General features: G+C 38.1%; 5 protein-coding genes and 1 long non-coding RNA gene across 27 annotated transcripts in view; 2 read left to right on the top strand and 4 right to left on the bottom strand.

The window, feature by feature from the left end:
* The window catches only part of LOC107269608, a 35152-nt gene extending 30711 nt beyond the window's left edge, over positions 1 to 4441 (bottom strand). For 7 of the 9 annotated variants that reach the window (XM_025086912.1, XM_025086914.1, XM_025086916.1 and 4 more), the window contains exons 1-7: positions 3767 to 4350; positions 3403 to 3697; positions 3184 to 3326; positions 2981 to 3120; positions 2874 to 2915; positions 2600 to 2805; positions 2218 to 2496 (exon numbers count right to left, since the gene is read on the bottom strand). In XM_025086912.1, the coding sequence (XP_024942680.1) occupies positions 2218 to 2496; positions 2600 to 2805; positions 2874 to 2915; positions 2981 to 3120; positions 3184 to 3326; positions 3403 to 3697; positions 3767 to 3976 (1315 nt within the window). In that variant the 5' untranslated portion in view covers positions 3977 to 4350. Of the gene's footprint in view, positions 1 to 2217; positions 2497 to 2599; positions 2806 to 2873; positions 2916 to 2980; positions 3121 to 3183; positions 3327 to 3402; positions 3698 to 3766 lie in introns of those variants that run through there. The other 2 variants (XM_025086915.1, XM_025086918.1) reach the window with 2 other exon arrangements.
* LOC107269611 (kynurenine--oxoglutarate transaminase 3) lies at positions 14 to 9211 on the top strand. 5 transcript variants are annotated; one of them, XM_025086937.1, is made up of 8 exons: positions 14 to 31; positions 6967 to 7109; positions 7209 to 7359; positions 7661 to 7897; positions 7981 to 8224; positions 8327 to 8493; positions 8579 to 8929; positions 8996 to 9211. In XM_025086937.1, the coding sequence occupies exons 1-8, from the start codon at positions 29 to 31 to the stop codon at positions 9053 to 9055; spliced, it is 1356 nt and encodes a 451-aa protein (XP_024942705.1). In that variant the 5' UTR covers positions 14 to 28; the 3' UTR covers positions 9056 to 9211. The 5 variants fall into 5 exon arrangements, with proteins under 5 accessions (XP_024942705.1, XP_015599165.1, XP_024942706.1 ...); XM_015743679.1 differs by lacking the exon at positions 14 to 31 and adding an exon at positions 5953 to 6003; XM_025086938.1 differs by lacking the exon at positions 14 to 31 and adding an exon at positions 5953 to 6003 and having other exon boundaries at positions 8993 to 9211.
* On the bottom strand, positions 4490 to 6397 carry LOC107269623 (E3 SUMO-protein ligase NSE2). Of its 7 annotated transcripts, none has more exons than XM_025086950.1 (7): positions 6055 to 6397; positions 5906 to 5958; positions 5418 to 5445; positions 5187 to 5341; positions 5006 to 5099; positions 4764 to 4947; positions 4490 to 4657 (listed from the first exon to the last, which is right to left on the bottom strand). In XM_025086950.1, exons 4-7 carry the CDS (start codon positions 5319 to 5321, stop codon positions 4558 to 4560), a joined length of 513 nt encoding a protein of 170 aa, XP_024942718.1. In that variant the 5' UTR covers positions 5322 to 5341; positions 5418 to 5445; positions 5906 to 5958; positions 6055 to 6397; the 3' UTR covers positions 4490 to 4557. The 7 variants fall into 7 exon arrangements, with proteins under 7 accessions (XP_024942718.1, XP_024942716.1, XP_024942717.1 ...); XM_025086948.1 differs by having other exon boundaries at positions 5418 to 5613; positions 6174 to 6397; XM_025086949.1 differs by having other exon boundaries at positions 6174 to 6397.
* Positions 9212 to 9305: 94 nt separating the features above from the next.
* Positions 9306 to 11254, bottom strand: LOC107269620 (UPF0605 protein CG18335). The gene is made up of 7 exons (XM_015743698.2): positions 10939 to 11254; positions 10732 to 10870; positions 10575 to 10671; positions 10344 to 10519; positions 10082 to 10244; positions 9506 to 9743; positions 9306 to 9431 (listed from the first exon to the last, which is right to left on the bottom strand). Exons 1-7 carry the CDS (start codon positions 10986 to 10988, stop codon positions 9362 to 9364), a joined length of 933 nt encoding a protein of 310 aa, XP_015599184.1. The 5' UTR covers positions 10989 to 11254; the 3' UTR covers positions 9306 to 9361.
* Positions 11255 to 13061: 1807 nt separating this feature from the next.
* Positions 13062 to 23150, top strand: part of LOC107269637 (uncharacterized protein DDB_G0284459) — a 24904-nt gene continuing 14815 nt past the window's right edge. The window contains exons 1-2 of one of the 4 annotated variants that reach the window (XM_015743733.2): positions 17569 to 17804; positions 21919 to 22100. Coding sequence is in view for 2 of the 4 variants with exons in the window: in XM_015743727.2 (XP_015599213.1) it covers positions 22485 to 22772 (288 nt within the window). In the remaining 2 variants the exon portion in view is untranslated. Of the gene's footprint in view, positions 13417 to 17568; positions 17805 to 21918; positions 22101 to 22244; positions 22773 to 23150 lie in introns of those variants that run through there. The other 3 variants (XM_015743728.2, XM_015743732.2, XM_015743727.2) reach the window with 3 other exon arrangements.
* On the bottom strand, positions 13537 to 16635 carry LOC107269639. The gene is made up of 5 exons (XR_001538091.2): positions 16187 to 16635; positions 15742 to 16076; positions 15583 to 15652; positions 15126 to 15527; positions 13537 to 15057 (listed from the first exon to the last, which is right to left on the bottom strand). It is a non-coding gene; the product is annotated as an uncharacterized LOC107269639 (long non-coding RNA).

Genomic DNA, 23150 nt, shown 5'->3' with positions numbered 1-23150 from the left:
TTGATATTCTTCCTTATTAGAATACAATATGGTAATAATAATTTTTTATAAATCTTTCTATAACACTGTTATTGATACCTCCAATAAATTTCGAAGTGAATTTGTACAAACATGACACGTGTCATCTTTGCGCGAATTTCTCCGTTATCGGTACCGATCAAATTTTGCAATACTAAAAATATTGCCACGCACGCTTAATTCTGTTTTAAATTTAAAAAAAACTAAGTCAAAATACACTTTCGACAGTTGCCTGAGTTAACTTTAGACTTTCCACAATGTCGTAACACCAAGCGTTCCCACGACGCTAGACACTCTTCCATACTACCCACGCCTCGTGAGTAAGAAAGCAGAAGTAGAAGAAAAAAAAAAGAAGAAGTTGGATCCAACAAATATTTTAACGTCCACCTGCACGGGTAGTAATTATTCGTACTAGACTCTAGAGTCTAGACTCTGTATTATATTATATATTTTTGCAAGATGCTGCGATAGCCGATCTCTTACGTCGGCGACGCCCACGCATCTTGAGACTGTTGCGTGGAAACGTACGCACGTAGTTTTAGGTGTGTGTATATATATAGATATTCATACATATATAGTTATAGTCAATGTACCTAAATGCAACCTGCGACTTATCGATGCGACGTCGCGTTCGCATCACGCGCTACGTTTTCTGCATTTCTGATGCGCCTTTATTGTACCTACCGACCAGCAAATGACGAATAGACTTTAATTAATATTCGAGAAGGTGTCCTTGTTCAGTGGGAACAACATGGCAACCGTGCGCGATGCGTTGTACGTGTCTAGTCAATGTCACAGTTTTAATGCCTTGTATCTCATTGTAAGGTAATTGAGTTGCCCCTCGACATTTCATTACTGTACCTTGATCTTGAAGAGTAATCATCAAGGCACAGTTAACTTTAATCTAGATAAAATGTTTCGCATGATTTTTCTTTTTTATTCGCTTGTTATAATTTTAATTCGTCACTTCTAAGAGGACTATCGCGTGTGTGGCCAAACACGTTGCATTTGCATAAGCGATAAGGCTAGATTGATCCTTCTTTAAAGATGAAAATGAGAGTCTTGATGTAATACCGAGTACGATGGCGGCATCAATGGATCCCTTGTGTCTATTCCTCAGTCTGATAAATCTTGCGTTTACTATCCTGAATATAGTGCATTCATGATAGTTGGATGTGAGACATAGGGAAGAAAAGAGTATATGAGATACGGATAGGAAATGTATGGCAAAAAATAGCCTGAGCAGAAGTTTAATAATTGCAAATGGTGATGGGCTTACCAATTGGACATGGCAATAGCTGCCAAGACGTTAATTCGCCTTAAGGATATTCCTTGTTTATAGAAAGACGCTCAGTGATCATATAACGTAATTAATGATCGCAGCGATCAATAAGAATATCTTGTACGAAAGGCTGTGGAGGTTCTGAACGCTTGTCGAGGAAAGGTCATAATCTTCGTTTTTGGATTCCTTATCGTTATCAGACTCTCCGCCATTATCAGCACCAGACTCTTCACCAGATTCATCAGTGGCCTCTGAGGAATCTAGAAAGTTAAACTGAAGCTATTATTTGTAAAAAAGTGAATTTACGCATTTCCAAAACGTGTAATGTCTATATACTATAGCCCGCATTCAGACCTCAGTTTTAGTGCTAACAGCGCGCTCTTAAATTTGTTCTTAGTGACTTTTAAACTACAAGCGACTCTGTTAGTAACTTTAAGAGTGAGTTGTGAATACAGGCTTATATGTATACACGATATGAAAATGAATATTGATAAGATACTTTGGATTTCTTTTTTTGGACAATAGAGTCTGAACAACAGCAAAATTACTCATCTGGGACAGCAAGCAGAACCAATAGTTGCATTGCTCCACTGTACAATTATTCTATTTCTCTTGCAAGATAAATACAGTAATGGAAATAGTGATTGTGAAAAATCATGAATTCTCTTTTTTTTTTCTCCACCCTTTTTTGTTCTACGATTATTTCTCACCGTAATCGATAAACTGCAGTTCCTCTGTGGTATTATCCTCGTCTTCGCAATCCGCGTCGTCGTCCTCCATCGATCTCACCAGGAGTCGTGATGCCTTGGGGATGATTTCTCTTTCATTTGTATTTCTCTCTTTCCGCTTGAAATTGGCGAACCGACTGATCTTCCTGATACTCTAGAAAAATAGACGTGGAGAAGTTTTATACTGACCATAGTCGGTGTAATCTTGGTTGCCCTCTGTGCTGTTCACCCGCTGATCTTCATCCTCGTCCTCGTCCTCGTCTTCTTCGTCATCCGCTTCGTCGTCGGAATCGTCAGCCATTTCTTCGTTCACTGACGATTCTTGATTATGTCGCTTATCCTCCATGAAATTCATATTCAATTCTTCGAGATTCAAATTCTCGTCATCGTAACCGTTCCTGTACCTTCCAAGGAGACGACGTTGCACCGGCTTCTGAGTTCCCTCGTACTCAAAAGCGTACAGATACTCTATTAGATCAACAATGAAAGGGGTACAAGGTGAATAAAAGAAAATATTATTAATATTTATTTTAAAAAAAACGTATAAAATATTGATCAATCCTTTTTTTACCTCCTGGACTGTTTTGTGGATAATCAACTTTATCATAATCCTGATCGATAACATCTCTAGGTATTTCAAATCCTTGCTCTGCGTCTTCCACGTCATTGACGTCACACCCATCCGTAGATGTACAGGATCCCGTATACCTTATGGCTTTCATGATTCCATTGGAGATTCTAACGTCGCAAATGCATTGCGCTGCAGTGTTTGGACAGCTAAACGAATAAAAAGTATAAAAATCCTATTATACTTTATGGATGAGCTTATGAGTTCTGAATCGTACCAAAAGGAACCTGGACCAATACAATCCGTAGCCGGTGATCCACTGTAAGTGAGAATCCATAAGCCATATTAATATTATTGTCTCAGATGTTCCTTTTCTATATTTACGTTACTAGGTTGCGACACAATGCGGTAGCCATGAGCATTCCCATGCCACAGGTATTGTTACATTTTGGCAAGGACCAATGTGACCAAAGTGAATTGATAACCGGAGGTACCGAAGTCCAAGGGCCGACCTCTTCGCAGAACTGAATGGTTTAGAATGGGATCTGGTATCATTGGTAAACATTAACGCTTGATAAAATATGTACCGGTTGCCTTTGGTGACAGTCAGGGTCGCATCGTGGTGAATGGATTCCTCTTATGGTGATGGTCGTGCACCGGGATACTCCGCAGACACCACGAGGAGCGCATATGGAGGTAGGTAAAGGATTGCGAAAGCACGTGGGGAAACCTGAAAGTGGAGCATTGATAAAAAGAGTATGGAGTATTAATAATTTTATAAGTTATTAGATTCATTGGATTATTACCTTCTGTCCTGTAAAGCTGTTCACCTGCCATCGGAACTGTACAGTTACAAACTTGTGCCTCGTTAGCCAGTAATGTCACGTCGCAAAATCTTCTATGCACTCTGGCACTGGTATTTGCAGTTGCAATAGCTTCTGCGAATGTACATTCTGATTTTCGAACATTGGCCAGGTTACTCGAGCACAAATTCCACGACCTCAGGGTCTCGCATGTGCAAAGTCCTAGGAAGAATTCTCCAACTTCTGAATTGTCCAGGTGCTTTCCTGGTTCTGGTATACTTCTCAGCTCCACGAAAAGCTGTTTAAACATATATTCAATTTCTCTGGATATTTAGTTTAATTAACTGATGTACAATATATCACTTACTGCACAGAAATTCTCGCCGATTTCGACGAAGGCGCATTGCTGCAAGTGCAGCTGCTGGACCCACTGTCCTATATTGTAACTTGGTAACTCGTCCCTCTTCTGCGACACTGATAAGAACAGACCCCAGTCGTTAGTAGAGTTGACGTTATTCTGGGGAACAGTGAATTGGAAGAGGATCAGTAGAGTTGAGAGAAACAGAAGTGGGAACATAGCCTGGACGTTGTCATTGTGACTGTCAATGAAAAAGAAAAGAGGGGGAATCGAATGAAGGTAGTCATTAAGTGATCACTTACGAATTGATTGGATTATTTTGTGGAATCAATGACGTGCGATAACGAATAATCAGGAAATCGTGATACCTAATATTACCATTGTCGTCCAAAACTGCAGACTTTAGTCAAGCAGATTAACAATACACAAATCTATGAGATACATCTACATTTTTATAGTTTATTTTATTAAAGTACAAAAGTATGTAACTTCCAGAGTTGTATGAAATCATTTAGTTTTAAATTAAAAGTTTTTGCCTAAAATTGTTTCCTACTTAAGAATTTCATGTTGTTCCTGGTGTTGCTTGGATTGTTGCCAGCATCGGTGCCAATGTTCTTAATCTTTGAAGCATTGTATAGGCTGTGAGGAATGTTGCATGTGGATCGCGCAACCTGCTGCGAGGTCCGTGACGCGCGTACGTGCGTAAGAATGGCGTGTGATAGGTGTCATATACTTGAACTTGGCACGATGTCTACGGGAATGCTTGAAAATAAAAAGAAAGAGACTTAATAGAACTTTAATCAATTTGGATGCTGACTTAAATAAGTCTTCAGCACAATGTCTGGTTGCAGTTGGCTGAACTCTATGGAGTTCTTGTTTCGACAACCTGGAACTGGACACCTGAAAAGAAAATTTTAGCTTACAAGAACTGTACCATTGGTTGGTAAGATTACTTCTTACAAGTAATAGAAAATATAATAAGTTAATATAGAAAATTGGAATATACTTCATCTTTTTGTTGCTTTTTAGTAAAGCTATAATGCTTTCTCTTTCATAAGAGTGTCCGCAGGTGTTCTTCATGGGATCGACCATTCTCTTCTTTGTTATAGGATCAATTACGTTTACAGTTCCTTGCATTAATTCTATATCTTCATCCCCGTTATTCTGCAGTTGGTCATTTTCAGCCATAGCTAAAATCAAAGATACATTATTTGTGTTATCACAGCATAAACAGATTATCTATCGTACCTTGTAATAGAGCTTCAACTTTTTTGTCATATTCTTGTAAATGCTTAAGACCAATCACATCTGGATTGATCTGCGATACCTGTTGCTTATATTCCTAAAAATTTCAAGTTCACTAATATCTCAAATCTTATACTCATTAAATAACAGCGATATATCTACAATATCAAGAAAATCAAATTACCTCTAACATTTGCTGAAGATTTGATTCGTCTTCCCCATACTGTGCACTAAGTGTTTCAGAGATTTGTTCAGCTTTCTGTAGTTTTATATCTGCTATATAACGATTTTCTACAGCCATCCTAAGTTTCTGTAACATCTCCTCCCTTTCTTCATTTTCTGCAAATGATATTTCTTCTATCATCTCAATTTCTTATAACCTTTTCATAATAATTGTCTACCTTCAAATACTCACCAAAGAATCTTATGACATTCGCTGCAGTCTTCAAAAACGATTCATCTATTATATTAAATTTTTCTCGTATCGTATTCATCTTTATTAGAATCAATCGTTCATAAACATATATCACTCAACATTATCCTTCTTCCATTCAAATTCTCTTTTAGCCATTATGCAAATGAATACCTAATGCTCTGTGAATAAAACAGATCTTTGACATCCGCAGATAAATTAATGAACGATGCGTTTTCTCATTTGATAATTACTGAAGTCAAACTTATTTCTGTCATTTAGAACAGATTTTTACGTTAAAAAATATCAAAGCCTTTCTCTACACTGAAACCAACTGAAACCTTGTACAGTTTCTACAGCTAATACAGTACAGTTTATTAACATGCTGGTAGAATATAATAAGAAGGCAGGCGTATTTGCAGTAGGCACAAGCCATTACCGAATTAAGTGAAAGTTCCTTAACTTATTATATTTAAATATATTGTCCTTACCAGTCTATCGAACAAAGGCCGTATCAAGTGTTATAATAAATCAATTCTATGAGCTAAAAGAAATGATAAGAAAAAAAGTAATTTTTACATTGTTCTTTGTAAGTATTTCATCTACTTATAGAATAACCGTTACACAGTATTTATATTACCATAATAATCGCAATATCATTACGTACGAGTGCAATGACAATTACTTTTATAGAAAAGTAATTCAAAATAGATATTTGATTGCTTTCGCGAAATCATTTTATGAATAATTTTCACTCACATATATTCGCGGCCATTAAACTCGTTACAACAATTATCAGAGTGGAACTGAGTGGAACAAGACGCTCATCGGCATGGATAATTTTATTTCGTTTCTTTGAACTTAACGCTACTTCTTATCTCGTTACCGTAAATATTCCATTTCTTTTCTGCTCAGACAAGATTCAAGGAAAGGAAACAGACTCGTCGTGCCACTATTTCAAACTGATGTTTCGTCAAAATCGGAAATTTGCAATCTGAAAATTTAATCTTGCGCGCGGTTTTTTTTAATAACTTGCTGCGTAAAATAAATATGCGCGCTGCTGTCAAGAGAAGTTAGTTTTTTCTGAACTCTTGGGTAGTTCGTATCGTTCTGGCGATAATACTTTATTGAGTTATCATAACTTTTAATTTCACGTAACTGTCACGTATTTTATTAGATAATTTTCATTCCTAGTTGATATTGCGCAAGTATTTCGCTAAATCTACTTTGCTCTAGTTAATTTTCCCGCCACCTTACTGATATTAATATATAAAAGAAGTTATGTAAGTTTTATTATCGAACTGTACAACTACTTGGTATTATTTATCATAATACATGGAGATTTATGGTGTTAATTATCGAGGGGCGAAGTGACTTCGATTAAAACCATTGTAGTCTTGTCTTCCATATGTGATTTATCTATAGAAAGTTTCCATTTCGATATCACTGTGTTTTGATATTGTTTAGACATACTTTATACCAGTTGAAGGTAGTGCAGAAAATAATTTACTGAGCATTGTATGTCTGACATGCTTATATTGTTCTTTTATAGATGCTGAGTAGAATTGGTATATTCATTAGTACTGCCAAGTTGCAAAATAGTATTAGCTTGTCAAGGAACATTCGAACAGTATCTGCCATCATGTCCAAGTTTGAATTACCAGAGCGTTTCAAAGGAAATGAAAAGTCTGTGTGGTAAGAAATTTGTTGATACTTATTCATGCTGATTTCTAAGAATATAGAAATGTGTGTACAATATTCATTTTCATAAGGTGATGATGCTTTGTTTTGTAGGGTGGAATATATTCAGTTGGCTTTGAAATATAAGCCACTTAATCTTGGTCAAGGATTTCCTGACTTTTATGCACCAGAGAATGTTACAAAAGCTCTTGCCGCTGCAGCCACATCAGAAAATCCATTGCTAAACCAATACACTAGAGGTTTTGTAAGTTTCCAGCCTTTTTTTCAATAATACTCTGTTATTCAGAACAGGATTTCACATCATATACATTTCAACATTACAATGATTAAATTGATGGATAAACAATATACAATTAACAGTCCAAAAAATTATATTCTAGACATACAACTTAGCTTATCTATTATACTAGTGTTATGCAGACCTAGCGGTATCAGTTTATCATACTTTCAAAAGTTATTTTTCACAGATGCTATTATAGTGTAATAACTAACTGCTTATTTCTAATAGTATTACAAAATCACAATAAATGTCTTATCTGTTCCAGGGTCATCCAAGATTGGTAAATGCACTTGCTAAATTATACTCAAAGCTTCTACAAAGAGATCTAGATCCAAATAATGAAATTCTTGTCACAGCTGGTGCCTATGAAGCACTGTACGCAACTCTCCAAGGACACACAAGTCCTGGAGACGAGTGGATTATTATAGAACCATTTTTTGATTGTTATGCCCCAATGGTCAACACAGCTGGTGGAATTCCAAGGTTCATTGCGTTGAAACCAGTAGGTTCCCTTAAAAACATGGCTAGATACAAGCAGTAATATCCTTACGTACACAGAAATATAAATAAGGTTATTTGTTGTAGACAAAAACCACCGGAAAGGTAACTTCTGCTGATTGGGTCTTTGATAGAAAAGAAATGGAGAGTCTTTTCAACGAAAAAACCAAAGGAATTATTATCAATACTCCTCACAATCCAGTAGGCAAGGTCTTCACCGAGGACGAGTTACAGTTTATTGCAGATTTGGCTAAAAAGTGGAATGTCCTTGTTGTATCGGATGAAGTTTATGAATGGATAGTGTACGAACCCTATCGACACATTAGAATAGGTATTTGCTGGCTCCATTATTTTTTCCTTACCATGCGATTATTCCTAGTACACATTGAACAATAATTAAATGACATACGATTTTCAAAACGTATATTTTCAGCTACATTACCTGGAATGTATGAACGTACCATTACCATTGGATCAGCGGGTAAAACCTTCAGTGTAACCGGGTGGAAAACTGGGTGGGCTTATGGTCCTGAGAATCTACTATATAACTTAAAAGTTGTTCATCAGAACGCTGTTTATACTTGTACCACACCTATTCAGGTAATTAGTAAATGATTATTACTTAATGACATTGCAAGTGACTTAGGTGTGTTGTACTTTTATGTAAATTCTTTGATTCTCGCAGGAAGCTGTAGCTGTTGGATTCGAGGAGGAAATCAAGAAATTCGGTCAACCAGACTGCTACTTTCATAGTTTAGCTAAAGAGTTACTACCAAAGCGTGAATACATGGCGAAATTCCTATGTGATGTGGGAATGACACCGGTAGTTCCGGAAGGAGGATACTTTATGGTTGCTAATTGGACAGCGCTTGCGGATAAAGTGCGGCTTCAGGAAGAGGAAGATGCTAATAAGGACTACAGGTTCACTAAGTGGATGACGAAGAATGTTGGAGTACAAGGAATTCCACCGTCTGCATTTTACAGTGACCAGCATAAACACTTGGGCGAAGATAACGTTCGCTATTGCTTCATTAAGGTAAGAACAACTAGAATTAATTGTATAATTTCAGATTATATAATATCCATGTGTCTTTCTGTGTAGAAAGATGAAAATTTGAAGAAAGCAGCTGATATTTTGCTCAAATGGAAATCGCAGCAGTGAGGATGAAGCGATCTGACTGGTATAATGTGCCCCTTAATAATACTAATAATAATACTACAATTATCATAGATACTACTTTAGAATTTTTACCATGTATAATACAATTTTACGTCGTCTCATAGTACAGTTAATAATAAAGAAAATGATAATTTTAAATATGTACTATATAAAATATATTATGCTTTAACTTAGCGTTCTATATTGCACATAAGAATCTATATTTTCACATTAAACTTAATAAAAGTTTCTCTTAGATATTTAATATTTTATTATCATTGAATACACAGAACAGTCCGCCTGTTATCTTTAAATAGAAAAATCTCCGCGTAGCCATCGTTTTGCGTCTCTGCTATCAGCACCGAAGGTTTTACCAAATCTAACGAATACGGAGCAAGAAATTTTTTTGACGTCATTCAACTCAACCAGAGATAATGAGCTATAAATTCATACCTGAATCTACAGCCAGGAACATGTCCAAGATAATTGGGAATGAGACCAACGTGCTTGTGATAAATTTCAGTAGGTTGGATAAGCAGTGGAGGATCAGGACGTGAAATATTAGCAGGTGCCCATTCGGTGCTTTGTCTTGTACGATAATTAGTAGTAAAATCACACAAGGCACTATTGGTCATAGGCAAATTGGTAGCACCAAAGTGTGCATATCCATAAGGAATATATCCAGTATATCCTAAGGAAAATAATCAACATTCAAATTCCCTTTTGTGGCCCTATCTTTTATCAGGAATTACTCACTCCTCGCATTTTCACGCACGAAAGAATATCTCATACGATTTTCACTGTTAGTAAGACCCATGCTAAGTTACGAATTATTATGAATGTAGTTTAAAAAATTTCAATAAACTTTTAGATCCGAATGAAACTATTTTTCTTGAATTTACGTGATTTTCGTAGGACCAGAATATTAAGTTTTTATTGAAAAAAGGGGGTTAAGCTATTTATCAATAATCTGCGTACTTCGCGACGATAGGAAAAATGATTAAAAAAAAAAGAATGAAAAAAACTCACCGCTCACGAAATACTTCTTAGGATTCACGTTATCCATAAAGTATGGCGATGGCGCATGATCACGTGGCGTCTCATGTTGCTCATCCAATGGTAAATTCCTCATAACTCCTACGCAATCAGGTCGCACAGAAAGCATCGGAAGTCTAAATTGACTTTCCAGTAGCTGAAAATGAAAGAGACTTGACATATTAATTTCTCCCATTCGCTACTTAGTTCCAGTATTATTCTTAACGATAATCAGAAATTGATGACTTTGACTAACCAGACGTTCCTGGAGATTGCGTGGTACGTCATTTCCGCTTTGAGAAGCAACGACTTTGTGTAACTGGTTGAGGGCAGCTTTGTCACGCAATTGTTGTCGCTCAAATTCCCCAAGTCCTTCTGTAGCCAGTACGGTATATCGCTGCCCATTTCGAGCATTCAGATTTGGCGTGAATCCTAAAAATAAAAAAAACCTTCAGGTCCTTTTTTCTTATGATAAATTCAAAGATACCTTCGTATCCAGGTAGCATTGGATGTATGTATACAGGATTGGTTCTTTTAAAACGTGAATTTACAATGTCTATGTCATCCTTAGGCGGTCTTGTTACCTGCAATTGTTAATTACAAGAGATAATTATTTTTTAATATAAATTTAAAACTTCATGCACCTCATAATCGTCTGAGATCCTATTGGAAAGTATTAAAGTTTCTGCATGATTGATTGTGGGATCCAAAAGCAATTTGTGTGTAAGATTTCCATATGTCTCGCCACATCTGAATCTGTATTGAGGACAATAGCCACTGTATCTGTAAGATAAAAAATTATAGACATAAGTACATTTTATATATATATAAAAAAGGTTAAATTGTCTTACCCTGGTACCAGATGTGGCTCTACGGTTTTTATTAAATCTGCATTAGTCATGATTAACGACTCTTTACAAAGTTAATTATTGCACTTTGACATTGAAACTAGAATTTTCTTTTCTTATAAAATCTTCACACTTAAATATATAACACTTTAATTTTTCAGCATGGTTATTCAAAGCACATGGCAAACAAAATTTCGAGCAACGTCTAGTCTTCAATGTATATATAAAAAAATGTACATGGCGTTTCATGAAACTAGGATAAATATCAAAGTATCGAAAAAATCTAATTTAATCAAGTGAAACGAATTTCTATGAAGATACGTTAAATTACCGGAAGAATAATTTTAAGAAAATGTCTAAAATTATTCTCTATTAATTATTTTTAAATTCATTATATTTCCCTCACGCTCATTAATTCAGGTTGAAATCCCATTGGCTTCATAAGTAGTAACATACAACACCTTATAAATTTATAATAAACTAGAGCGACACGATCGCCCGAGAAAACACAGAGGATCTGTAGCGCTTTGAATAAATACAGTATCGCACAGCATATCTATTCTAAAATAAAACCCAAACCTAATTACATTAATAGTGTAAAATTAATTAAATTATTTTTGAAGCAATCAGTTCTGTCACGAATAAGTTAGTTAGTTCGTAAATATAACGAATATTTCATTCCACGCCATACTGTAAACCGAATACGATTTTTGCATATAAAATGACTCCCTGTCTAAACCGATATGTCTCTCTTGAACGACAAGAACAATTACCAAAATCAACTACTTTATTTCAAAAACGAAATAAGTTAAAATAATTTAAATTCTATCTATAACTACCCAACATTTAAGTTTCTCAAATGACGTACATATATTTATTTCTAATCCAAAAAAATCGCATCTGCAATGAATCAGCATTTTTTTAGGTCGATGATCCTGTATTATAATCCATTCAGCTTATTTTAACATTCTTCATCATTTACGATTGCCAACCAACATTTTCTTCAACCATTAAATTGTTATCTATGGCGGTATCAACCCTTATCCCACGCCTCGTATAATGGATGACCTGAGTCCAGTATCGTTCATCTAGCACTTATCGCGTCTTATACATATATGCTGTAAATTTTACAAGCGGCGGGTGTCGCTGAAAAATTTGCACGATCTTATGCAACTGATTCTGTGTTTTTTGAGCTCACTCCAATGGTATTTAATAACGCGTTCCATGATCGAGTGTGTTCTTTGTCCAGGCAATGTCGCGATGCCAAATAAGCAAAAGGACTCGTTGACAACCTGAGACAATTTCGGGTACAAGGCGCGTCCCGTGGTTAACAGCGCCAGCCACCAATCTCGGGGGGTAAAAAAAAGAAATTGTAACTTACTCAAGCTGCCGATCAAATCCTTATTATCCTCTTTGGGGCAACAACACCCTCTCCAGCGTTTGTCCCACTAGATTCTGATGGGCCCAAACTCTACTCGGGGCCAACGGCCACTCCAGTCCTGCGCCTGCGCATCTCTACACGTCAATTTTTTCTTTTTCTCTTTTCGTTCATTGGTGACGGCCTATTTTTTGAACTACAAGTTCACATTCGTCGACTGACTACAACGACAGGCAAACCGATTAAAGCGACAACAATGCTGCAACTGAAGCTTCGATAGAACTTGGCAAGGATTGTTTTACTGAAGGGAGAAATGGAGGAACCCGCATGGTAAAAGGCGCGCTGTTTAAATTTCCTCGTGAAAGAGGACAAGACTAATTTAATCCAAGAATCGCAAATTGACATTCGAAATCGAAATCTATCCATTCTTAGCTTTCTCAATTCTGCTGAGAAAGACGATATAGCTCTCTTGGAATATAATAAAAATTCCACAAGACTTTTCCCTTTCTCATCCAAGTCCAAGGATTATCAAACACGCATACGCACAACGACTTGACGATACAGAAACTTGTAATCAGCTGTTCCACGCTGTTTCAATGAATACAAAATTTATTCAGGCACTAATTAGTGAATGTCGACCAATCAGAGTGACGTCTCGTGTATCAAGGGTGGGAGTAGAAACGAGCCAGAGGATACAACACACACAGAGAATACATACTGAAAGGCCAGGAGGCCCGCTGTTACTTTCCAGTTTTCAGGCGAGTTTCGTCGCACGAGGAGCGTTTTATGAATTCTCTCGGTATTCGGCAACCGACTGCGTCATGTCTTTATCATTGATTACACAAGTATCACGAGTTAAAAATATAATCCGTGGAATATCATGTGAGACAAACTTACCATAAATGTTAAAACGATTAATAATCGTTTGGATATGTCAAATGGAATAAATCTATCAGTGTAATTTTATATTAATTATACCTAAACGGTGCTAGTCGATATTGATATTTATTCATAAATAATTGACTATGTGGTTCCATCGTCAAAATGCTTCTATATTTTATGTGGACTCGGATTACGAGTCGCTTGGTCTCAATAATGATAAGGTATGTATTTGTCTTACTTTGCCTAATATTTATAGCTTTATTTGATTACGAACATTTTTTTAAATAGCCATGACTAACTTCTGCATGAAGCTAACACAGGTATAACTGTTTTCCAGTTTATGGATTGTATACAGACGTTTATATATAACGAAGGCCAAACTTGTCTGAAAGGAGCGGTGAAACCGTCTTGGAAAGAAGCGCGAGAAAATGACTCTGTGCATATATGACTATATAGAGCTAAATAAAAGTGAAACTTGGCAAGTTAACGCTCCGGCAAGTTTACAAGCTTTGAAATAAACGCACCACTCCCGAGAAAGTTCAGAAATTTGTATTACGTGTCTTACAATATATGCCCAGATACGCGTTACATAAAGCGTTTAACATAATTTCAAATTAAAAAGTAGGTTCTTTAATTAACAAAAAAATTCAGTGCGAAATTAATTCTAGCTAACTCCCATTATTTTTCTTCTTTGTCTCGTCCAAGCCTCCAGAAAGATTACTCTTGTTAAATTACAAATAACGCGGTTTCAGTTAATTGGCGACAAGAGACAAAGAATTTTATACTCTTATACTTCTGACACAGATTAAAAGGCTACTGATGTTTTTACTAGAGATATGATAAACCTAAGTACGTCTTCCGGTTGTTATTACAATGATTTCATGCTTGGGATCATTGCTTCTGTTTTAATGATGATCTTTTTGCTATCCGAAAATTAATATCGTCGCGGTTTCCGCTCGCGCACGCGCGCTTTATCTATTCTTTCTTTTTTTTCTTTGTAATTATTACAGGATTCTGCATCCTCCGGGCTCTTTTTGTCGCTCTTAAGTTCTTTGTTTTCCTTTTGCTTATGTATCGGTCTGCCTGCACAGCCATTTCGAGAGCGGCATAATTGTCCAGCGACTCTGTAGAGGTAAACGGCCTACGAAATCCACAGAGTGCGTTAACGCTCTCGTTTATACGCGTCGTAAAAAGGATTCATTGCGCCTCGTGAAAATAAATTACAGGGTCTGCATTTACTTTCTGACTAAAGAGACAAGGAGACTGTACGCCTTTGAATTTCCCGCCGCTCTTAACAATTCATTCCGTATTACATAATGGGGTACGTTATATATGTATAATAGAATCGTATAAGTCGAACACGTGTGACGTTGAATTGTTTGCAGAAAAAATTGATTGATCGACGTACACGCTTATAATATTAATTTTGAAAGGAACGGCGCTTTTGAAAATATTATTTTTCAATACGCAACGACACTGACGTTCTTATGTTTTTTCCCTTCTTCTTCTTAGAAATTCTTCTCTTTATCCACCCGATACGTACTCTGCACTCCTGTTTGATCAGGTGTCTCACGACTTGACGCAACGGCCCACTCGCCGCTGCATAGCACGTTGCATCCTCGCCATGAAGCCATTGAATTTAATCGAATTGACTGTCGCGAAGGTATGCTTCTCCATGTAAGGAAAAACAGTGGACTGAGAGTGGGAAGGAACACGTGCTTAGTAGAGTCCGTCGACACGCGTTTATCCCAGGTACATCCTTGAATACAGAATTCCATGCCAGATGATGCACGCCCTTTGTATATGTATATATAATTTCCGCCAGAACAATTAATATTTGGCATTGCAGTAACAGAATACACCTGTAAAGCAATTGGTAGTAAATTATAAATGTTTGTTGAAGAAGAAAGAGGAGACAAATTAAATAGACCTTTTTTTGTGAATCGTTGCAGGCTTGACCTGAAAGTTCAAACAGGGTGTCGTGATAGTTTATGCAAGGGGCGTAGAACTCTTGATGGTAATAAAGGGACTTCTTTATCTTGAGTTATACCGTGTGGCTTTATAAAAGCCAATTCATACAGGTGAATCCGCTGTTATCCGCTTTGGTATTCAAGCGTGGGCGCAATGTGGATGCAATAACATTCAGTGCGGGTTTCTCAGGTTGAATCTTCAGTCAAAAACAACCTGACGAGCCATTGTCACAAGGTGGTGGATTCTTACTTCAAGCCATAATGTAACTTTCTGACTCATCGCACGCGCATTTTCTTTTGTGCGTTACGCACGAGCCGTAAACGTGTCCCGTGAACAAAGACCACGTAGAAAAGAGAAGGGCCTGAGGATTTGATGAGATTAAAATGGAGAAAGATAAATAAATAAAGATCGCTTACCGAGATTCATCATGAAACATAATCGAACAATCAATAATCGATGATTGGGTGTATATCGATATAATGAAATCTGAAAAATGATAATTTGATAGTTTCAGTAAATTAATCAACGGTGACTGCTTTAATAATCTATAAGTTCAATTGTCAAATTGTAAATACCTGGGCGTTTCATAAGACTCGAATCTTAACCTCGAACTTGTGATTTTTTTTTGTTTTCGTAACACAAGAATGTTCCTCTTTTGAAATTGTCTGTACTTGGGTTATTATTAACTCTCATGGATCCGTCAATTGTTCCACTGTTGACTCCCACACCTGTTGCCAAGACCGCAATCGACTTTTATGCATACCCGGTTCAATTTATCCTAAGGTGGCCTACGGGGCTCTTGGAGTCTCGAGGTCACTAGGTCACCGAGCCAGCAATACCGTGGTACAGCCCACTGTACCAAATAGCAGCGTGCACCAGCTAACAAGTTCTGACACACCTTATTACCATCCTGAAACCCATAAAAAAAATTTTTTATAAGCATCTTCCTACATTTAACCACTGAAAAAAAATTTGATGTTTAAAAAAAAATCCGAGATAAGAACGTCCGCCATTACTAACCTGACAATATTGTAATCGTCCACGTGAATTATTTCGGTTATACCTTTTTCTCTTATTCCTTCGTAAATGATTTCCTCTTTCTGACAGTGCTAGAAAGCGACCCGCTGCCAGGCCTAATTAGTGAAAACTAATTAATAATCTATCAAATCGCAAGACACGTGCGTCCCGACGTCGCGTAAGATGCCAGGACTTGGCGATCGATACGCAGAGGTTGTTCCGTGGCCTGAGAAGCCTGAGACAGATTCCTACTGGAATGCGGTCAGGTTGGACCGAATGTGGGAGAGTCCGAGCGACCGGCTTCAAAGGACCTAACGACATTCGCCATCTTTGAAACGAGCTTTATAATAAGTTCTTGATAAATTTTATCAAGCATTCCCATAAGTTTCCATCAAATTTCTTATATTGTATACGTATCACCTAACCTAACTTTATTGCCTTACATAATTCTCACGTAGTAACAATACATTTTTTTTCATACCCGATTGCAACGGCATATTTCTTTTAACGACTTTCCAGTCTAACAATTTCCTAATGGGACCGTCTCGTGCCGAAATAAACGAAGAAAATAATAGAAACTCACCGGCAGACTCGACAGTCCCAAATAGCATGAAAAAACTTCATACAAAACTTGAGTTATAAACAAAAAATTGGACGACACTCCTAAAAATATTGCAAACTCCAAGCGTACAATTCATACAGGTATCAAGAAGACATATCAAAGTACTTAGAGTTGTGCGTAAATAGCAAGAATTTATTTCTCTGCCCACGACAATCGCCATAGCAGCCATACAACATATTTATACCTGTAGTACAGACGACTGTAAGATGCTTCAGCCGTAATGAATGAGCGATATTAACATTTATGCCACGAGTCCCTCTAGGCACATTTTTAAAATATGAACATGACTCACGCGAGTGTCTACCCGGAGGCGAGTCTCGTAGCTACGAAATAATTTGTAACCTAAACCACCGATGAACCTGCGAAAAGATAGAAGAATGCGATTACCCAGAGTACGTTTCCAAAGAATTTAGCGTCTCCCAAGTGACGATAAAACGGTAAAGTCCACCTACGCTTGGTAAAGCTGAAGACGAGACAAGAAATGGTGAATTCATTAGTCAAGCTCATAGATGGCGAACTGTCGGTAAGGATAATTTAGTACGCACGTGGCTGTTCTAGACTATTGGTGGTTAGGTTAAGCTCGTTCAGGTTTAGGTAGGTCGATTAGGTTCTCTCTCAGGGGAGTAGTAGGTAGCGGGCAGTGAATATCACGAGAGGCCAGCCAGGACAAGGTATACAGGGTGGGAGCCTGACCAGGAGAGAGAAAGAGAGAGAAAAAGAGAGGTTAGCAAGAGAAGGGGTCAGGACAACCCAGGACGACGGCGGCGTTCAGTATCTTTCAAGCATTCGGCAAGCGCGCGACTTGAATGTCTCCATCGGATTGGATTTTTCCTGAATACAAGATTCTAGAGCATTGATAATCGTTAATCAGTATAATTATGCATCCCGTGCGACGTCGTGAAGTGTGACATAGTGTGTTGGTGAATTCAAGAGACAATTGGGAAGGTGAAATCAGGACAGGCAGATCCCGTAGACCCTCGAAGGATGACAGCGTAAAAAGTAATTTCCTTGTCTTCTAAAATTCAATTTGACAGACTGTACCAAAGTATACGTAAAAAAATATATATGTATGGGGATTGGTAACTACGTGTTTCGACGCAGCCGGCTAAAAGTTCGCCAGGTTAATGGAACGCGATCGAAACCGGTCGCGACAGGCAAGGAAGCGCGGTAGGATAAAAGATAAAGAAAAAGGGTTTCGTGGGACGCTTCTTCTTGTACCTTTTTTTATCGTCGTGCTCTTCTTACGCTTCTTCATCATCTTCCACGGTACCCTTTCATTGCTTTTTCCTACGTCAAAAAGTTCATATGTGAATAATCGTTCTCGTGCTGGAAATTCTAACCTCTTTATTATGACGGATTCGTTCGTAAGAACTTGACACTCGGATTTCAATAGGATTTTATTATGTTTCCATGCCATTTTAAATTGCTAGGTTAACACTGGGTGATTAATTATAATGACAGCATTAAGTGACGCGAACAATGGATTTATGGTTGTTGCAAACTATGGAGGTTGTGTCACGGGGTCACTGATCTTTTCTTCTTTGATATAATACAGAACACTTCGCGATAGTACACGCCCGTGCAAATAATAAATCTTACACGACACAGAAGCCCCTAATGGATTTTCTGATAAAAAGTATGACGAAGAGGCAGACATGTTGGAACGAAGTCAATTGCTACGGAACTATGATTACGGTAATCCCTGTAAAAACGAAAGACGAGTGGTTTCGAACGAAAGTAAAATAACGTTAAACACGGTTGAAATTAATTCTTTAATTGACATTGAGATTAGGCTAGTCTCTCCGCGGGTAAACGCGGCAAATTAAACTGGAAATTTTTCAACGTTCGCCCGTGGCCAAACGAACAGTTAGATCGCCGAAATCGCGAGTTGCGGTAGGTACTCTGCCTCCTGCCAGGTTAGGTTACCCCTTATAAGATAAAGTTGAGGTTAGGTAGATGAGGTAGAACTTTTCTAGGCAGACAGGTAGGCAAGCTGACGCGTTGGATCTATTCGTTATAACGCACGTGTAGAAATATATATATATATATTCTTATGCTTACGGATGGGCATTTAGAGTTGGGTTAGGTTAGGTTAGATTGCTATCTTTCGATTACTGGCCCACATACTACCTACGAATACGACTCTTCTGTCGGCCTTTTCACTTCTTTATTTCTCCAGTTCATTTCTAATGGAACTTCCCTGGTCAATTTTATTTACGACACATCGAATATCATACTTTCTGATCGTCGACGGGCCACTATACTTTGGATCGTGTCTTTTTATTTTCTATTTAAAGCGTCGTGATTCATTCTATCAAAACAGCAGCTTATGGCTTTTGCCAGCATTGACTTGAATGGCGTGCGAGACGAATCGCTTTGTTCGGACGACCGTTAGTCCATTGTCGTGTCGCTTTAGACGTCGCTTATGGCGGACCCAGTCTCGTTAGGTACAATTAAAACTAAATGACGAGGACGAGTGCAGTTTAATTGCCGCGTCACATCGCGTTAGGGTTCCCTCAATTTACGCTTATTAGATACTAACGCGTTTGGACACGTGAAAGAGTTTTGTTTTGTCGCTGCCGTAATATCCGGAACCCCACGTCTATATACGTGTTTACACGTGACAGAGGTTGGTAAAATAATAAATAAAAAAATCTTATCCAATATTCACTACGAAATACCTGTTTGCTTTCATTCTACCATAATTAGCAGACGGTCCAGTTAGTGTAATTAAGGTGTCTTCCCGGCAGGGAGAAACTGACGCAAGGGAATATAAAGAAGACAAAGAAAACTATAACGAACTTAGTTTACATTCGAATACAAGATGGCTCCTCGCAGACTGTCGCCGCTGCTTGACAATAACATGGCGAATTTTCATTTTACTGTATCTTTTTTTTCTCATTCCCTTATTATTCTGCTTTACCGGCAAGTCCGGTAAGCGTGTTTCGCCACCGTGAGAAGACGCCGCGACGTACGTGTATATATAGTAATACGTGAACTTGACAATTTCACAATTCCATTGTCCAGACAACCAGTCCCGGGACCGTTACTAATTACCCGGGAATTTATGAAAAATTTTTCTTTCTCGAAACTTCGATTTATGTATACATACAAATAATACATAACTGTACTTCATTTTTTTCTTTGTTTCGCCAAAAATAACGATACTCCCATTAGAATGACAATGGCGGCTCGACCGAGCGACACAAGAGACATAAATACCAAGAAGAAGCCGATCCCTCGGTAAAGATACTTAAACGATCCGCGACTATTCTTCTACCGGTAGAAAAGATGGAGGCTGAGTTAAGCGGGGTAATAAATCCGACAGATACCGCTCTCTTTCTCTCTTCTTTCTTCGTCTGTCTCTCTCGTTCGCGTCGAACCGAGAGAAAAATGGCGCCCGGTTCGCAAGGAGCAGTCACGATCAATCCGATTCACGAGTCACGTTTTCTTGACCGGCATTTCTGTTGGAACACCCGATAGTCGTTCCAGTTCTTCTACTATGTATGTAGGCAACCACCATAGTGCCTTCCACGAGAGTCATATGCAACTATACTTCGTAGGCTACTCATAACATATATTATATATAATATATAGTAGAAGCTCTTAAGTATGTATATATATATATTGCGTGAACCATAAAATTTATATCCTACGTATAAGAACAACCAGCAACCTAAACTTCCTATAGTCGAGTAAATTTTTCAAAAAAATATTTTTTTAAATATATCATTCACATTATGATATACCCTATATACCACAACGTTAATACCCATAATTCACCAGAGGAAGCTAACGACTCCTTAGTGATTGTCGCAATTAGTCAAAGGGCAATTACGCCCGAACAAATATCAGTCCTTCTGTACTCACGTGCACGTATATGTATACTAGATAATACAATAAGAAGATATCTAGCATAATTATTTCTTCAAATTCTTCGCGAAGGAAGTATTAACGGCCGAATATCACGATACGTCGTAACTCCTTCGTAAGTACAACGTGAATCACGCTGGGAATCTAGAGCAGAATTTTTTTTTCTTCGCACTGTTAACAGGACCAGTTTCCTATAAGAACTTCATTAGCCAGTAAAATGAAAGCCATACGAATATATCGATACTCCCGGTAAAATAAACTAGGACCGATCAGACGTTAAAAGTCTTGAGCTTGACTAGCTTTCTCGATCTGCTTTTTTACACGTGGCGTCTTTGACTAGCTTTTTTTTTGTGTCCGATCCCCTGCCGTGGGTGTAGATTCAAAATGGCCGTGGCCGGTACGCGTGCTCGTGGCACACGTTTGCGCAAACGTCTTGATTGCCAGGCTACCAGGCGAGCAGGATGTTAAGTATGTTACACGGTACGTATCGTACATAACCAGTGAATGCGAGTCCGTGCGTGTCTCCCTGGACGCCGGTTGCTACTCGCGTCTGCGTGAAATTACGTTGCGCGACGCTCACGCTGTACACGTAGATTGGCGCGAAATGTAACACCGCCATTGTGAAGGAAAAGGCGCCCTGCGTCCCTGAACTCGATACTGGTTAAGCGTCCTTTATTTTATAATATATTCTACTCTCGATCGAAGGCTTCGGTGGTGACATCTTTGCGTTGTGGATAAAAGATAGTTCTAACCTATCCGTCAGTAGGGCGACAGAGCGAGGTTATGTGATTCCCTTGGACAATTTTTTTCAACTTACGGTACGGTCTTAATTATCACTTATTGCTTTATTGTTTACCAGAGAACTTATCCGTTCGCTATAGTTATCGTTGGTTCGAGTTAGTCATTTGGTTAAGTAGGAACGCATAGGCTCAACGACAAACATAAAATTCTGACATAGTTTTATGGTATCTGTTAGGAATTCTGGGGACAATGGGAATAATCCATGTTACCCGTAGATCCATAAGTGCCGGAGCATAGTCCGTTTACAGGGTACATTGAAATTCGTATTTCTTGGTATGCAGACAGTCAACGGGATAAACAGTGACGATTGATAGATACGTAGTAAAAAATGGCCGCGTCCGTACGATCGTCAAAGAAGTCCCAGCGAAACGGTTGACTTTACGGTTCTTATGGAATTTCAAACTTCCTAACCTATATCGTCGACGTGTATATTTTATAGGTACGATCAGTCCAGGTAAGCTCTGGCTGTTATTCCCCGCTGTAACTAAAATCACGGAAACGAACCCTGGTCAAGTCTGGAAGTCGATGGCGTAAGGCCGTTGCCCTTGAACTCGATCGTCGAACGAAATGCGATTCGCCAATGGACGCCAATTGTGAGTCACCGTTGCTGCCAGTTCACACGTAAGAAACGACACGCAGTTTATAGTAAGGATACGGACTGTTGTTAATAATATGTATGCAAATGCTGTAACTAGGTACGTTATATATATATATATATCTGTATGTATACATAGAGATATTGCAAAGAGAGAACCCATTGTCCGTGGATTGCGGTTTGGGACTGTTTACCATTCAAACAATGAAACATCGGGAAACATTTGTCAAGAATTTTGGACGGATTTCTCCATTGAGATTCTTTCTACGTGGGCTCAGTTGTTCCTTGGATTCCCTGCTGTGCCGTACCACGGTTTCCCGGGTGTGACTTATTTTCGAGAAAGAGAAAAGAAATACGTAAGAAATGCATTTTCATCTTCGAGGGTAAAACGACGTTTAAAATAATTCAAAATGGCCGCCAGGCGCTTCTTCGACACCCCGCGCGTACCCGGTGTCAAAGAAATCGATAAATTATTCCTAATCGCGGATTTGCCCAGTATCGTTTCCATGATCGAAAAAAAAAATTCATCCGCGCGCGACACTCCCGTATGCGGAGATCTCGCAAAAAGAAATTCAGTGATTTTCAGTGATCCTAAAAGATGCGTAGATCGCATACTTTGCTTGTACAACGGAGTTAATTATCTTAAACCTGAACAATGGCTGGAGCTACATAGCAAAGGGTCAACGATATTGCCGGAGGTCAGTAAAGATATCTCCTGTTCCCTCCGAAAAAAAAAACACTTTTTCAGCGATCCAACGAGCAAGGTAAAATTGCCAAAATTTTTCAAAACTCAAAACAAAGAAGAAAAAAATTTATATACTCAAAAAAAAAACAGTCACTGACATTCGGTATCAGGATCTCAGGCTCCGATCCAACCTGATCCCAAGCAATGACGTTCTCACGCCTATATATACACACTAACAAAATACAATCCTAATTAAAAAAAGCTTCCATAAGATCTTCATTTTCAAAATTTTCTATAATTGCAAAAAAATTTTCTTTTTGTCTTATTCTCTTAAACTATACCCTCCGTTCCAGTCATTATCTCTCTTGCTCTAATCTTTTACTTTCTTCTC

This window comes from Cephus cinctus, unplaced genomic scaffold (assembly GCF_000341935.2).
Source record: "Cephus cinctus unplaced genomic scaffold, Ccin1 Ccin1_scaffold0680, whole genome shotgun sequence".
In the NCBI taxonomy this organism is placed as follows: domain Eukaryota; kingdom Metazoa; phylum Arthropoda; class Insecta; order Hymenoptera; family Cephidae; genus Cephus; species Cephus cinctus.
The sequence above is the reverse complement of the archived record's forward strand: the minus strand, read 5'-3'. Positions and strand labels throughout refer to the sequence as shown.

Excerpts from the sequence above, each read along its gene's own strand:
- LOC107269623 (XM_025086948.1), bottom strand. The coding sequence starts at position 5,496 with ATGAATACGATACGAGAAAAATTTAATATAATAGATGAATCGTTTTTG. Across the intron at positions 5,342-5,417 it reads GAATGTCATAAGATTCTTTG|AAAATGAAGAAAGGGAGGAG; the intron begins GTGAGTATTTGA and ends TATCATTTGCAG. Across the intron at positions 5,100-5,186 it reads ATCTTCAGCAAATGTTAGAG|GAATATAAGCAACAGGTATC; the intron begins GTAATTTGATTT and ends TGAAATTTTTAG.
- LOC107269611 (XM_015743679.1), top strand. The coding sequence starts at position 5,968 with ATGATAAGAAAAAAAGTAATTTTTACATTGTTCTTT. Across the intron at positions 6,004-6,966 it reads TAATTTTTACATTGTTCTTT|ATGCTGAGTAGAATTGGTAT; the intron begins GTAAGTATTTCA and ends GTTCTTTTATAG. Across the intron at positions 7,110-7,208 it reads GGAAATGAAAAGTCTGTGTG|GGTGGAATATATTCAGTTGG; the intron begins GTAAGAAATTTG and ends TTTGTTTTGTAG.
- LOC107269620 (XM_015743698.2), bottom strand. The coding sequence starts at position 10,988 with ATGACTAATGCAGATTTAATAAAAACCGTAGAGCCACATCTGGTACCA. Across the intron at positions 10,520-10,574 it reads AATGCTACCTGGATACGAAG|GATTCACGCCAAATCTGAAT; the intron begins GTATCTTTGAAT and ends TTTTATTTTTAG. Across the intron at positions 9,432-9,505 it reads GTTCCTGGCTGTAGATTCAG|ATTTGGTAAAACCTTCGGTG; the intron begins GTATGAATTTAT and ends CGTATTCGTTAG.